The sequence below is a fragment of the Protopterus annectens genome, chromosome 1.part1, assembly GCF_019279795.1.
Source record: "Protopterus annectens isolate FY-2018-M chromosome 1.part1, PAN1.0, whole genome shotgun sequence".
Lineage (NCBI taxonomy): Eukaryota > Metazoa > Chordata > Ceratodontiformes > Protopteridae > Protopterus > Protopterus annectens.
In genome coordinates this window covers 1,760,210,056-1,760,225,656 of record NC_056726.1, presented here as the reverse complement: position 1 = coordinate 1,760,225,656, position 15,601 = coordinate 1,760,210,056, and the positions used below count along the sequence as shown (strand labels likewise).

The following is a 15,601-nucleotide window of genomic DNA, read 5'->3' as shown; positions in this document are numbered from 1 at the left end:
CACTGCCCAGAAATTATTTTATTTTTTTTAGACAGTAGTTAGGAAAGAGACAAAATGAATTTTGAAGAGTATGACATTAGTGGCACAACTTGTTAGAGACTCTATATCAAAAGGGCCCCCACACACGTCTTACAAAGGATGAGTTCAAGGTCACCTTCAGTACAGCTGAAGTTTAATCCACAGAACCTGTAGGTGTGTAGCTTACAGAAAAGGGACCACACAACTGCATTCTCCATGATCTCAAAAGCACAAAAGGAAAATGGGCTAGGATTAAAATGACCCACAAGGGCAGCTAGCCTATTACTTAGCTATAAACCTATGAAATGCCTTTAACTGGAGGTGAAATGTTTTGAAGCAACCAAGACTATGAAACATAAAATATTCTGACACTTTGTATGTAGCATGGTTTTGGAATTACTAATGCAAATATGAACAAGCAATATTTGACACCTAGAAGCACAGTAGGAGGTAACTGCAGAAACGCCTGGAGACGCACTCGGCTGTAATGAGTTAGGCACACTGGGAACAGTTGGGTACGTCATGCTCTGGGCACAGGAAGAAAGACATGGAGTGTGGATGCCCCAGTGATGGATTTGTTTCCACCACTCCGAGCAAGTATTTGTCTTGGCAACTGATATCAAATAGCATGGCAGATAATAATAAAGAAAACAGCTCCGTGATGGGCTACCTGTCTTTATCATAAAGAAAACAGCTCCGTGATGGGCTACCTGTCTTTATCATGAAGAAAACAGCTCCCTGATGGGCTACCTGTCTTTATCATAAAGAAAACAGCTCCCTGATGGGCTACCTGTCTTTATCATAAAGCAAACAGCTCCCTGATGGGCTACTTGTCTTTATCATAAAGAAAACAGCTCCCTGATGGGCTACCTGTCTTTATCATAAAGAAAACAGCTCCCTGATGGGCTACCTGTCTTTATCATAAAGAAAACAGCTCCCTGATGGGCTACCTGTCTTTATCATAAAGAAAACAGCTCCTGATGGGCTACCTGTCTTTATCATAAAGAAAACAGCTCCCTGATGGGCTACCTGTCTTTATCATAAAGAAAACAGCTCCCTGATGGGCTACCTGTCTTTATCATAAAGAAAACAGCTCCCTGATGGGCTACCTGTCTTTATCATAAAGAAAACAGCTCCCTGATGGGCTACCTGTCTTTATCATAAAGAAAACAGCTCCCTGATGGGCTACCTGTCTTTATCATAAAGAAAACAGCTCCCTGATGGGCTACCTGTCTTTATCATAAAGAAAACAGCTCCCTGATGGGCTACCTGTCTTTATCATAAAGAAAACAGCTCCCTGATGGGCTACCTGTCTTTATCATAAAGAAAACAGCTCCCTGATGGGCTACCTGTCTTTATCATAAAGAAAACAGCTCCCTGATGGGCTACCTGTCTTTATCATAAAGAAAACAGCTCCCTGATGGGCTACCTGTCTTTATCATAAAGAAAACAGCTCCCTGATGGGCTACCTGTCTTTATCATAAAGAAAACAGCTCCCTGATGGGCTACCTGTCTTTATCATAAAGAAAACAGTTCCCTGATGGGCTACCTGTCTTTATCATAAAGAAAACAGCTCCCTGATGGGCTACCTGTCTTTATCATAAAGAAAACAGCTCCCTGATGGGCTACCTCTCTTTATCATAAAGAAAACAGCTCCCTGATGGGCTACCTGTCTTTATCATAAAGAAAACAGCTCCCTGATGGGCTACCTCTCTTTATCATAAAGAAAACAGCTCCCTGATGGGCTATCTGTCTTTATCATTGTTCTAAACTCTGACTTCAGACCGACCGATTAATCTGTTTCAGGTTCCAAAGGCAAGAAAGAACTGAGAAAATGGCACTAGTCAGCAACCCTTATACACTGATGTCCTGACGCTGGATGGAAAGGCATCCAACAGGCTTGAAGGATGGTAAAATGTCTCCAGTCTTTGAGCCAACCAAGGGGTTCCTCGAAACCTTAAGAAGTTATTACTGCAACAGTGAAACATGATGAACATCCACCGATCAATTATGAAATCACTTTTAAAAATGCGATATCTGCTAAACTCGCAATTATACCCATCATCACCACTGAAAACTATTTCACAACCTGCTCTATATTTCCATATCAAGGAAATTGGCAGGTTCACAGTCAGAAAAACCTGAAAAAAATTAAACCAGGGTTTCAAAGAATTATGCAGTCTCCCTCAAAACTCATAAAAACATTGTTTTCTCCTAGGTCGGCAGGCCCTCTTGCATCCGCCCTGCTAATTATATATACTTCAAGATCACACAAAACCATGAAAAGGGAATATTCCCAAATACCGAGAATTGTGCGATCTTGCACACCTGTCAACCATCTGTTTACCTGACTAAAAGGATGCTGACCACACAACACTGTCAATGGAAGCATCAGCAATCATATATATATATATATATATATATAGAGAGAGAGATATATAGAGATATATGTAGATACATAGATATATAGATAGATATAAATATGTGTATGTATATACTGTATATATGTGTGTATATATATATATATATATATATATATATATATATATATATATATATATATACATATATATATATATATAGAGAGAGAGAGAGATGATTCTATTATCATGTGCTTGAAAATTTCAAATGTTGAAGCACATATTACCATATTACTCAAAAAAATCCAAACCTCAAACAAAAAGAAACTGGGTTTTCTGCATGAGGGGCAAGACCCACTTGTCATGCAGATATACCAACTCCAAGAATGCACTAAAGTAGGGGAAACTATTTCACCCATTGTGTACTATGATTCTACACATGAAAAAGACTTTTAATTTGTGATCTTTAATTAATCAATCTCTTTTGCAGGTTTTTCCTTCACTCAAGCAAAAGATAGTTCAATCAACTTAATGGAACCCATATAGATACAGAAATCTATCTTCCCCCACCCCAGCACTAAGACATCCAACAGATGTAAGCATCATTGCCTACCCGTGGTATACAGCTTTAACATGCGTGGTGTACACTTGCTTTTAGAGACATCATTTAGACTATAGATCTCATGGAAATTGGACCCCATATCCTGACACTGAATATTATTTTTAAGCTATTTGATAAGGCATTATGTCAGTGTGTGTCAAAAGATCGCCCAGAACTGAATAAACGTATCTGAAGTTTGTTTGTTTGTTTCTTTTGGCTTTTCCCGGTTAGGGGTCGCCACAGCGGAACTCCGGTCCACTAATGATTGGCAGATGAATTTTACGTACCGGCTTCCAGACCTGATGCACAACCTTCAACGAAGGTATGCCCATTCACGCACGTCTCCACGCAGAAGACGGTCTAGCTGAGAATTGAACCAGACAGCGTCTTACTGTGAGGCGACAACACTACTGCAGCACCACCACCGCGATTAAGAATCATATTTGCTGTCAATAATTACTTGGTTTGGAAATGCAGAATTATAAATGTTCATCTTTAGATCACTGTTGCAGTATCCTAAGTAATTTGGGCAATATCCTGCCAAAGATATGACCTCCTGATCACCTTTTCAAAACTTAAGGGCACCTTCAATGCACTCTAACTGCAGGAGCTCAAGCACAGCCCTGTGTAAAAGGCAGAGTGTAAAAAGCTTCAGAACTTTGTAGCTACACACTCCTTCTGCAAGCTTTGTGAGACTGACATTCAGCTACTGATCCTTCAAGGCTGGGCAGATAAGTCCCCTGCTGGAGAAAACCTTCTACAAAATTATTTTTCTTAAGAAAACATCTGTTTCTCCTAGAAATTATATATATATAATTTGTTAGGTAAACAAACATGTATATTAGGACTGCTTCCACATTACAGTGGATTTTTACATTGTGAATGCTGGTATGAACAGTATAAACAAACTATTATTGCATATTTATGCAAATTATATGTGCTAGGGGCATAAATTTGAGCTTTGGGGGACTGTTAACACGCTTCTTACCTGAATATCTTTTTTGCTTTTATAAGATCACAGAGGAAGAATGACTCATCTGCAACTTCCCAGAATTCTTTCAAAATAAAGAAAAGTTTGCAGAAACCTGAAACATATGGATACAGAAGGTTTATTGCATGACGCAATTGGATTTACTGACAACCAAAGAATGTTCACTGTGCTACATTCTTGCATGCTGCTAAGAAAGATGCCATAAAGAAGGTATTTAATCTCCTCTACTTTTTTGATAACCAGAAAGGCAAAACCAGTGCCAGTAATTAGGTATTTGCTCATTACAAGACCACAAGATCTTCCACAGACTATGGATAAATATGTTACCAAGCTAAATAACAGAACTAAAGACTCTGAATTTGGAGAGCTGTACGACTGTCTTCTACAAGACAGAATAATTTATTGTTTGATGAAACAAAGGATAGCTTTTTTAAGGAAAACGTGAATGTATGTATGTATAACAAGTGAAACTGCCACAACAGTTATGCCAACTGACTGATGAAAAGGTGTGTAAGATAAAATGCAAGTCAAATAAGGCAAAAATGAGAAATGAAAGCAAGATGTGTTGTAAAGCTAATGAAATGAAAAACAGAACAGTGCAACGTAAAAAAGAGTGTCCAGAAAAAACGCTTTTCATGCAAATGAACTTCTAACTTGCAGCAGGTAAGGTGACATACAAGGAAGAATTACCCATCTTTTAATCAGTCTTGCAGAATCTATGCTAGGAAAGGGCATTTTTATAAAATGTGCAGACAGGAAAACAAATGTGTTCAAAATAATGTGCAAATTGCTGAACAGAAATAATGAAAATTAACTATTTATTGGTACTGTAAAAGTGAAAAGACAAGACCGTGCAAAATCAGAAAATGCATACTGAACAGCAAAACAGTAATGCAAAGCAGACAGTTGGGAAAATGGTGTGAGTTAATGGAAAGAATGCGGTATTTAAATACAACACAGATAAGGTGGTAATACATTATCAGAAAATAAAACTTTGTGACTTGAAAGTACACAAGAGAGCCGTGTGTACAGTGTTAGCCTACTTTGGCCACTGCATTCTATCACTGAGACAGAAAGTGCTGATATGTTAAGTACAAAAAAGGGTCAGTCTTATGTTTTCCAAATACTGCCACTTGGGGAAACTTTCCTAATATTTTGAGCTGTATGACTTCTGAGAAGCTACAAATAATAAAAATAACAGCATAAAAGCAAAGGCTGGATATGTGAAAAACTGATCAAATCACACGCCAGATACTGCAAACAGCCACTGCAGTGATATCCTCCATAACTATGCTGATTTATCCACAAGCTCATAAAGTTTGCATGGAGAGTATTATGTATAAAGAAAAACTGATGCTGTACCAGTTACTCAGGCTTCCAGAAAGTGAAGAGAATCGAAAACCTAGGTGTTATTAAAAAAGTAATCAGATTTAACACAATGAGTGAACAGTGTGGTTACCGTGGTAATGAATTAAATGATTTTTGTCTGTTTTAAATCCACTAAATTTGGCATGTAATTAAACCAGAGCATGCCCATGGCTTACAGTTGAAGAAGCAGTCTCAAGAGCTCAAATGTTAATTTTTTTGATTATGCCTTTAATTTACAGGGCAAAGTAATCAAAACTCCTCCTTCTGCCTCCATGTTACAATATCAATCCTTCTGGTTGTCGCTCTTTTAGCTATCAAGGACTTTTTCTATGGTACCATCTTCCTGGTTGGCTATGGGAAACACCTACATTAACCAGTTTTAAAATTAGTTTAAATTCATATTTGTTTGACATAGCTTATAATTAGCTTATAATTAACCACTAACATACCTATTTCTATTAATTTTATCATCACCTAAATCTTTCTTATGTAATTTATGTTGTTTTATGTTTTATATGTTATTGACTTGTACACTACCTGGTTGCCTTGCACTTAAGCCTGAACTCTGTTTCATTAGGACTGTCGCCTCCAAAAGTAGTAAAACACAATGTTTTCTCAGACTTCTGACTGACAGTTTTGTGGGCAAAGCTCCCCGTACCCTCCCATCTACTACAAATTCACTGATGTTGCATTGCATCTGGGGGACGCTGGGTGAAACAGGACTTTGACATGTATTCTTCCAATGAAGCTAACTGCTAACAATATTTTTTGGTGTTAGATACAAACCAGTGTTAATATCAGATAAGACTAGATGAACAAAGCTCCAAATTATGTAATTTAATACACGGTTAGGAAGGTACAGATTATTAAGCCCTCTATTTGGCATTTCCAGCACCAAAGATATTTTAAAGAGTCAATGCCACTAAAGGTTTGGAAAGCAATATAAAGATAATGATGATCTACTTGCATGTGGTAAGACACAAGAAGAGCATGCAAAGAGACTGAAACATTGTTAATGGGTCATGGTTTAAAATGTGACCCAGAAAAAAGTATGAGCAATTGTGCAACATCCAGAGCCAAAGGCACGCAGGTATTACAAAGATTTCTAAGAATGATGAAGTATCTTTTTAAGTTTGTATCTAATATCTCTGACAAAACAATGCTTCTAAGAAAGTTGTTAGAGCAAGACAAAGCCTGGGATCATACTAAGAAGAAGAAAAGTATTTTCAATGGCTCATTAAATTAGCTACAGATTCTACTCTGAATGGTATACATATATATATATATATATATATATATATATATATATATATATATATATATATATATATATTATATATATATTATATATATATAATATATATATATATATATATATATATATATATATATATATATATATATATATAAACAATATATGTTGTATATTTGGGAGTCATACATATATCCCCCATTGTTTCTTGATTGTTTATCCAGTCACTCTTCCCAATCCTTTCTAACCTCCTCTGACTGATTCATATAGTTATCATGCAATATTTTATATGCTCTACCAATTATCCTTTTTTTGACATCAGCTTCTGTTCTATTCTACCAAAAACTCTATAAGTGCTGGTCTTTTGCTTAGGATCCCCCTATCCCTTTCTATTTGCCTATACCCTGATATGAATCCTTGATTGGGAAAACAATCTCTAACCTGCAGTCCAAATAAATTCCTGGCCTCTTTCCATTCTATTAGCTTTCCCTCTCCAATTATTTGTTCCCAGTACCTTGATTCATTTTAATTTTCTCCAGTATATTCCAGCCCCCTCTTGCCTGTTATCTGAATCCCTAATTGCAGTCATCCCTATCGGCAGAATCTCCTTTCGCTTTTCCTGTGTTGGCTGAGTTCGTAGAATACTTTCTGCTACTTTATGAATATACTATTATATATGGTTAGTGTTATTCTCCTTAAGGATCTGTATCCAAAATCCCAGTCTCTTCTTGTTTTTTAAGCACCCCCCCCATTTCATCATCATCCCTTTCTACTTTGAATTATTGCTTTCTGCTTGTATTATGTATAGGAGCCTTAACTATGTAGCTCTGAAGTACCCGTTCAAATCAGGTAATCCCAAACAACCTTGTTCTTTTGAAAGGATCAGTTTATCCCAGTTCACTATTGTTGACTACCCCTCCCAGATAAAATCCTTTAACTCTTTATTAATTGCTATCCAGCAACTTCTCTTCTGGATGATAAAAATATGCCTGACCTGTGTATGAAACTAAAGGGACTAAAAACATTATGACTGCTTGTATCTTGCTATCCATATTCATAAAACAGACCTTTCAATTTCTCAGTTTTTGTATGATCTTTTGTTCAGTCTCTTCCCACATATCCTTAGTTGCCATAACAATCCTTTTTAATCGATACTCCTAAATACTTCATTTTATTATGTCACCATATATATGGCTAGTGCTGAACCAATTCATGTGTTGGTATATAGTTTACAGCTATTGCCTTTGTTTTGTCTTCATTAATTTTTGTCTCCAGAAAAAATGTAAAACTGTCTCAAAATGTTCAACAACAATAAAATGTCCTTTTCAGGTTTTATCAGGTATAAAATCACATCATCTACAAAAATACCAGCTTTTCTTGACTACCGTACCAATTATATCCTTGAATTTCTGAGTCCCTTATTTTCTTTGCCAATGGTTCTCAACATAACTCAAATAACAAAGGTGAAAGAGGACCCCGCTGCCTGGTTCCTCTTCTCAAACAGAACTTATCAGAGAGGAATCCACCTACTTTAATTTTCTTCTCCGATCCCTCACATATCAACCTTATAATTTTATCAGGAAATGCAAATGCTTTCACTGCTCTACTCATAAAATCCCAGCTTACTCTGTTGAATGCTTTCACTGCATCAAGACCCACCAATAACAGCGGTATTGTCTTACATTTTGCTTCCCTCTTAATCACCATTGTTCTATTTATGTAGTCAAATGTTACCTCCCCTCCACAAAACCATAATGATCCATGTCTATCAATTTTGGCATCATCTTTTCCATTCTTTTAGCCATTATAGAAATAAACACTTTATAATCATGGTTTATAATCGAAATGGGCCTATATGAAGCTGGATCTGATGGGTCTTTATCATATTTAGGTATATCAGCCACTACCGTTTTCTTCAAAGATGAAGATGAAGAAGGGAGAACTATCCAACCAGTGAACACTCTCATGAAAAAGAGCAGTAACAAAAGTTATGAAGGCTGTCATATTATAACTCTGCAATGCAGGAATACACCACTGAAAGGACTAATTCTCACACAAGCTCATTGATGAATGGGGATAAGGATGAAATGCACCCTGCCTATATTATTTTATTTTACATTAGTTAACCAGACAGGGGGACTGCTGCAAGGGCTGTTTTCAGTCATATCACAGGGACCACCTGTTATAGATAGAATATATAACAAATGTGTATACATAAAGATATATATATATATATATATATATATATATATAGAGAGAGAGAGAGAAAACAACACTTCATAAAACACACAAACACACACACACACACACACACATATACATGTACACATACACATTATATATTTATACTCATGTGTGTGCCTGAGTACATATAAAGCATATATATATATATATATATATATATATATATATACATAAATATATATATATATATATATATATATATATATATATATATAGATATAAAATGTAGTCTATTTCATCTATATTTCTGATATCTGACAGGCCAACATAAAGCAAAGGAAATGTTGCAAGATAGTCAATCAATACAGCAACACTACTACAACAAAATCTGTAGAAGACTAACCGATTTACAGCTTGGAGAAAATGTAATACTAATGAGGAAAAATACAGCCTGTAGCTGAATTAATTCATAAAGCTGCAGAACAGAGGTCTTACCTAGTCTACAGGAAGATGGTAAGCGGTACAGAAGGAATCATAAATATTTGTACAAGACAACTATATCAAAACTGAAGTTCCCGTAAGAAGACCAATGGAAGTGTCACAACCAATCCTCTATCAAGAAAATGGAGGGGGTTCAAGTGCCTAGACAGTGAGATATTTCCCTATAGTACATTTGGTTGGGGACACGTGGCTAAAGTGACATGGAGTTCCACAGAAATATGGCTGTTGTGAATTCCCTGTGGGCAAAGAGAAGCACACACTGCCATGACCACAGCTTTAATAACCAAGTGCAAGGGGGCAGAGTGTTGTGCTCAGTATACAGTACATGCTAATGCAACTACAACATGGAGAAGACTGATACAGCATGGAAGAAATCTTGCATGCCACTGTAGTCACATTTATGTTCCAGTATGCATTTTAGGTAATGTTCCCTAAACACTGTGAAGGGGTAGTCGTCCACATGCACATACCGATAAAGGCGCTGTCCATTGTGCATTGCATTTTTACTACCACTGACATGCCCACTGACCAGCCTACTGCTGACACCTGTCATACTGCCTGCTGTTTTATGTTGCATTGGGGGTCACGCACATTATTTTCACCTGTGCATTTGGTTATTGAAGTTGTAGGTATGTCACCAAATTCTTTTTCTTTGCCCACAGGGAATCTGCAACAGTCATATTTCTCTGCAGCTGAATGTCACTTCAACCATATTTCACCAACCAAATGTACCACAGGGAAATGTCTCACTGCCTAGGCTCTTCAACCCAAAATGGAGACTGTAATAACTATGACAGTCTTGAGCTGTACAGAAGCACCCCTGAGGCTTTGCCTCTGAATGAAGCTGTAGTGCAGCTAGAACTTTCTCAAAAGCAAGAACAAATGCCCAGTGTACAAAGTCCTGTTAAATTCTCCACTATGGTAGGCCACTGAAGAAATCAGACAGTTATATGGACTGTTCCATAAGTAAGATGATCCTAAGCCTTTTAAGATAAAGGAAACGTTTACTTAATACGTACAAACATTTTCAGATTTGGCATAAACTGCCAATTATATACTTAGTGCAGTGTTACTTTTTAAAATGTTAATGCATGACACTTTATAGACATCAGTATTTGTTTTAGTTTTTAAAGGGAGATGGTATGTAGGATTCTTATTAGAGTGGAGAATACCTTGGTGGCAATAAAATTTATACTCAATACTGAATTTTTTTGTCATTAGCATTTGGAAACAAAGATCAAAGAGTTGTGCCTGAGTGCCTGTGGCCGTTATGTGACCTTTTGCCACAGTCTTTGAATGGTTTGCTATTTAGTTTATAAGGCCCTTTCAGAAGGTTATCTGAAGCATAAGCTCTCAGAGCTGTGTGACTTCATTCAGGTCCTATTACACATCACGAGATAAAGACTACTACCAGGATATGGCACCAGAAGGAGAAGCTTGCAGTATCACATTATATCTGTGATATTCATCTTCATCCTTGCTTCCCTCAGGAGTACACTGCTACACTTATTACCACTGGGGGCTGTCTGAAGTTCCTCCTAAAATGGTTAAAGTGACGTCCCGTCTGAAACTCCATTCTGACAAGGTGGATGCTATAACTGTGCACACACATTGGTCAGGCCCTCCAAAGCTCCATATTCTTACCTCACACTTTTAGATGGTGAGAATGGGTTGGACAAGTGTCCAGAGGTTTGATAACTTGCTGTACTTCTCAATATTAGCCATTTCTTTAAGAGTTAGGTGATAGCTGCTATTCTCTCCATAAATGAGTCTAGATCAAGCACTGTATAGTATCTGGAGACTTAACTATGGTTATTCTTGCACCAGTATTTTCCTACCTGGACTGCTACAACGCCATATACAGTACACGTCTTCATGGCAAGTTCGACCTCCACAAATATTCTCAGAGTTTGCAGCCAGATGGCTGAAATATCATTATATTATGATCATGAAACAGAGTGCAGAAATTTTAAAACAGCCGCCTGTCAAGAAGCACATCATAATAACTCTTCTTTGATACCATTTGTTTATATTTTTAATTATTTAGTTTGTTAAATGTGGAAGTGAACTGGTCAGAAGACCCTTTTTGGCCACAATCCAGCAGTGCATTACAATATTCTAAATATACATAGATATGAGCAAATTAAATAGATTAACATCTGAGCAAGAGAAATGACACAAGTTTATACAGTTAATGACAGAAAGCCTGTTGAGCAAGTACATCAACTGTAAATACATTTCAGATATGTGAACTCCTTTTAAACTTACCTTCAAAATGTACAACTGTTACAAAGTTTTTCATAAGTAAAGAGTTTATACTCCTAGTACAAATTTAGCCTTCATTTCTAAAACATGAGCACTTAATGTTACTAAATGGGTAATCTTTCAATTTACTTTTAAATAAGTCCAGGGTGTTTTATTATCTAACTTCAGCAGGTACTCTACTCTGAGTAGCTGGCCCTAGCATACAAAATGCTCTTTCTCCTGATTTGGTTTTGAAATGTGGTCGAGTGAGTATTAATCCTTCTTCTTAGCTATCTCACAGTGTACAGTTAGACTGTTGTATTTGCAGTTGTGTTTTACGTGACAGACAGCAGACCATGTTTAGAATGTTGTGGATGTGTGAGGTAACAATGTAGATGTGTCAGTAGCTAGTAGCAAGTTACTGTGGTGCAGCAGGCTGTAGTGATGTGTGTGTGGTTCAGCTAGCAATGCAAAAGTATCAACTTTGTTAACAGCTATCTGCATTTTATTTGTGTTTGACCTTGAGTGGAGCACTTGTTGTGTAGGTAAGGAGTTGTGATATCTTATAGCACAATTTTAGCTGGCATAATGTCTTCTTTATACTATTGTCCATATGCTTTATTAGTGTTAGGAAGGGGTCTAAGGTTATTATTACGTATATTTGCTCCATTAATAGTGGTAGTTCTCTTCTGAGTAATGTTTAGGCCTCGTATATCATAAGGCTAGCTGGGTTTCTTTCCCTCACTGACCGTTATGCTGAGCACTGAAGACTTAAACCAATCATTCCTGCAGTTGATTACTTTAGGGAATGTGCAGGTTAGCAACTGTTAGTGATAGTTACCGAAGGCCAGAGATTCAAATCAGTTCTAAGTGGCATGAGTTTGGAGAAACTGAGTAGCATGTGGATAATGCAGCCAACTTATATCTAAAGCAAAGTATCATGTCAGAGCTGGTGTGGACTAAGAAATAATACCCATTAATGCTGGTACATGTAAGAAAATTATTTCTGAGGTTTATATTTTAGTGAAACCCAGCTCTGCATATGATCACTGTTAATAAGCGCTTTATCACAAAAAGACTTAATGAACATAATCTCAACGGACTTAAATATCCATCTTGTATAGAATTTAATGCAACATATACTTCTGTTATAGAAGTGCAATACTGTGATGTTAAGTGAGATTGCACCATTAATTGCTGAAAATCTGATTCTGTTAATGGGCTTTGTTAGTCAAATATGCCCTTGTGCAAAACTGTGTGCAAACTGAGATGCACATTAAAAATGAAGATATTTCACTTTGGTACCAAATATTCTAATATGTCATATAATTTAGGCATTTTACCTATCCATTATTTAGTACAGTAGGTTGTCACCTTCTGATTCTTTATTTACAATCTAACATTTTGGAATTGCACCTTACGAAGTCTTCACTTACTCTGCACAACTTCTCCAGAATACATGGAAATGTAAAAGTGTTTGAAACTCAGAAGTTTTAAATCATGGAATTCTAAGAACCTAACATGCAAACAGCGTGTTTTTATTTTCTTACTTTCAAGTTGCAAGTTGATCAAAAGAAAGCACTTTTACTACGGTGCAGTAGAAAGTCCTCCCACAGAAAACTGATGGAAAGTTATGTTTGACATTCATATGAATGGTCTCAGAAGTCCATAAATTAGATTTCAAAGATATGGCGAGTAGTACTACATCACGGACATAATTACTACTACAGCTAGGAAAAGGTTTCATTATAATCTCAAGAACAGTTAGTGGACATGTACTGTGATTATCAATGCAATGTTTACAGTATGATACATTTCACACACAGTTTTAGCCAGAGTTATTCCATCTTCTTTCTGTCCTACACAAATGATGACTTTGAGGAATGTGAAGACCAATGACTGTGTTGGTCACTGAATGCTAGCAGCTGCAGCAGTTCTAAAGTGGATGAAGTTTGGGGAGCTGGACAATCAAGTTATACCGAGGCTAGTCAACTCCATGGCACAGTAGGATAAAACCAAAACTATAACCAAACAACCTGTAACTGAGCAGTGATCTAGTTAATTGAGAAACCAGCAGTAGCACTGTCAGAGTACACACATCAGCCCACTGCAGTACCATCAGAGGCAGAGATCAGCAGTACATGTCATGATGTCTGCTTGGGCACACCAAGAGTGCATGTCTCTGTAGTCAGACAGCATGTGTACAAAAACACTAATGCATCACACACTGATACTGTATACTGTCACCTTGGAAAAACACACAGGCTCCAAGGTGGGTATGGCTAAGGCCTTGATCAGAAGATCCCTATCCCTCATCAATTAAATAGTAGGGGGACAAGAGACCAAACTCCTTGTATGGTTGTCTGGACAATGGCCTTTCTGGTTGCTTTTATCACACTGGAGAAAAAAAAAACATCCCAAAGCCAACCGGAGAGGCATAATAGCAGGCACAAGGAAAGGAAAGGGAAGGAAAAAACTTATAACTTGACTGTCTGTACTAAGCTCCAAACATCAAGTGTGTTGCACCTCTCATGAAGCATTGCCCTACTGGCTTTTTATAGTACAATGTTAGCTCATCTAGCGGAAGTTTAAACTACCAGCACACACCGTAGACACCAATCCATCCACTGGATCAACATGAAGGCCAGAATAAAGTTGAGATGCTCTGTTTAACAAAGTCTTAGAAAAATTAAGGAATGACAAAGTAAAGCGGCGTTAACAGTTATAAAATGAATTGCGCTTGATATGTTTTTGCTTTCTTTGTTTTTTAACAGTGAATATAACTATTAGATTCTAATGCAATTAGCAAACTGACCTTTATGGGCTCCAGTAAATGTTTCAGCTTCACAAATTAATAAAAAGAACAACAAACAAAATAAACATAGCATATTACCTTGAACATGGCTGCCTGTGGATTATCCAGCTCATAAAAGGGAGGCTTTCCTGTGGCCATTTCAATAATAGTACATCCCAAAGACCATATATCAGCTGGCTTACCATAACCTCGAAGGCCTTTATCAATGATTTCAGGAGCCATGTACTGAAGGGTTCCTTAAAACAAATGAAAAACACATTAAAAGATGCATGTCAAAAGTAATACATTAAAGATATATACATCTCATTAAATTTACACCATTACACACACAAATGTGCAGTTTGCTAGTCATACTGAGTAACTCATACTTAAAACAGGGATAATGATAGTATGCGAAAACTGTACACATTACAATAATCAATTCTGGCACAATTTCTTTATAGCATCTGCTCTTTGCCCAAGTTATTCACCTCACTTTGTTTTCCTACTATCTAGTTCTCTAATATCATTACCTTATTACCTTTTAATTGTATGAACTTCATAAAACTAACTTTCATTACATGCATTTCAAAAACATTTACCTTTTTCAAGAAAGTACAGTTGTGTGAGGTACTCACCATAAAAGCAAATTAATTAAGTCAATTATTTTTCCAGGTAATTTTTCACCTTTGAATTAAGATCTGCCATCCCCGACTGGCTGAAAGAGCTGTCAGTCTCAGTCCATAGCACAGTGGGAACCCAGCATTCAAAAAGAAACTGATCTATTGTCAGAGCCAAAGTACCAGAAAAAAAAGTCTATATGGATACACACACACACACACACACACACACACATATATATATCTATATCTATATATCTATATATATATATATATAGAGAGAGAGAATGAAAGTTCTGCACATGACACAAGTAACACAAGCCCATACCTGGCCCAGAATAACAGTGGGCTTCACAGATAAGATTCTGCAATTAATCCCCCAACAAGTAGTGATATATACAGAAGGCACCTCGCCTCTCTCAAGAAACAAAACTAATTCAAACAAGGTTGTCACACTAGGCCTTATAAGCATGTTAACTGCCATTTTAAATACAGAAGCCTCTAACATGTGCAAAACGACTAAATGAGTTACAGAATAACTGCGCCAAACAACACAAAGCTACTCTCCAAGCAATAAATAAATAAATAAACAAATATATACAACCAAGGCAGAGCAATAAAAGCCTACAAGCAACAAACAAAAATGAGGAAAGACAGAAGGAGCTCTT

At 36.8% G+C, this 15,601-nt stretch overlaps 1 protein-coding gene across 1 annotated transcript in view; it reads right to left on the bottom strand.

Moving 5' to 3' along the window:
- MAP3K6 (mitogen-activated protein kinase kinase kinase 6) overlaps window positions 1-15,601 on the bottom strand; it is a 1,891,200-nt gene that overhangs the window by 629,629 nt on the left and 1,245,970 nt on the right. The window contains exon 19 of the mRNA XM_044084347.1: window positions 14,413-14,570. Coding sequence (XP_043940282.1) covers window positions 14,413-14,570 — 158 coding nt within the window. The remainder of the gene's footprint in view (window positions 1-14,412; window positions 14,571-15,601) is intronic.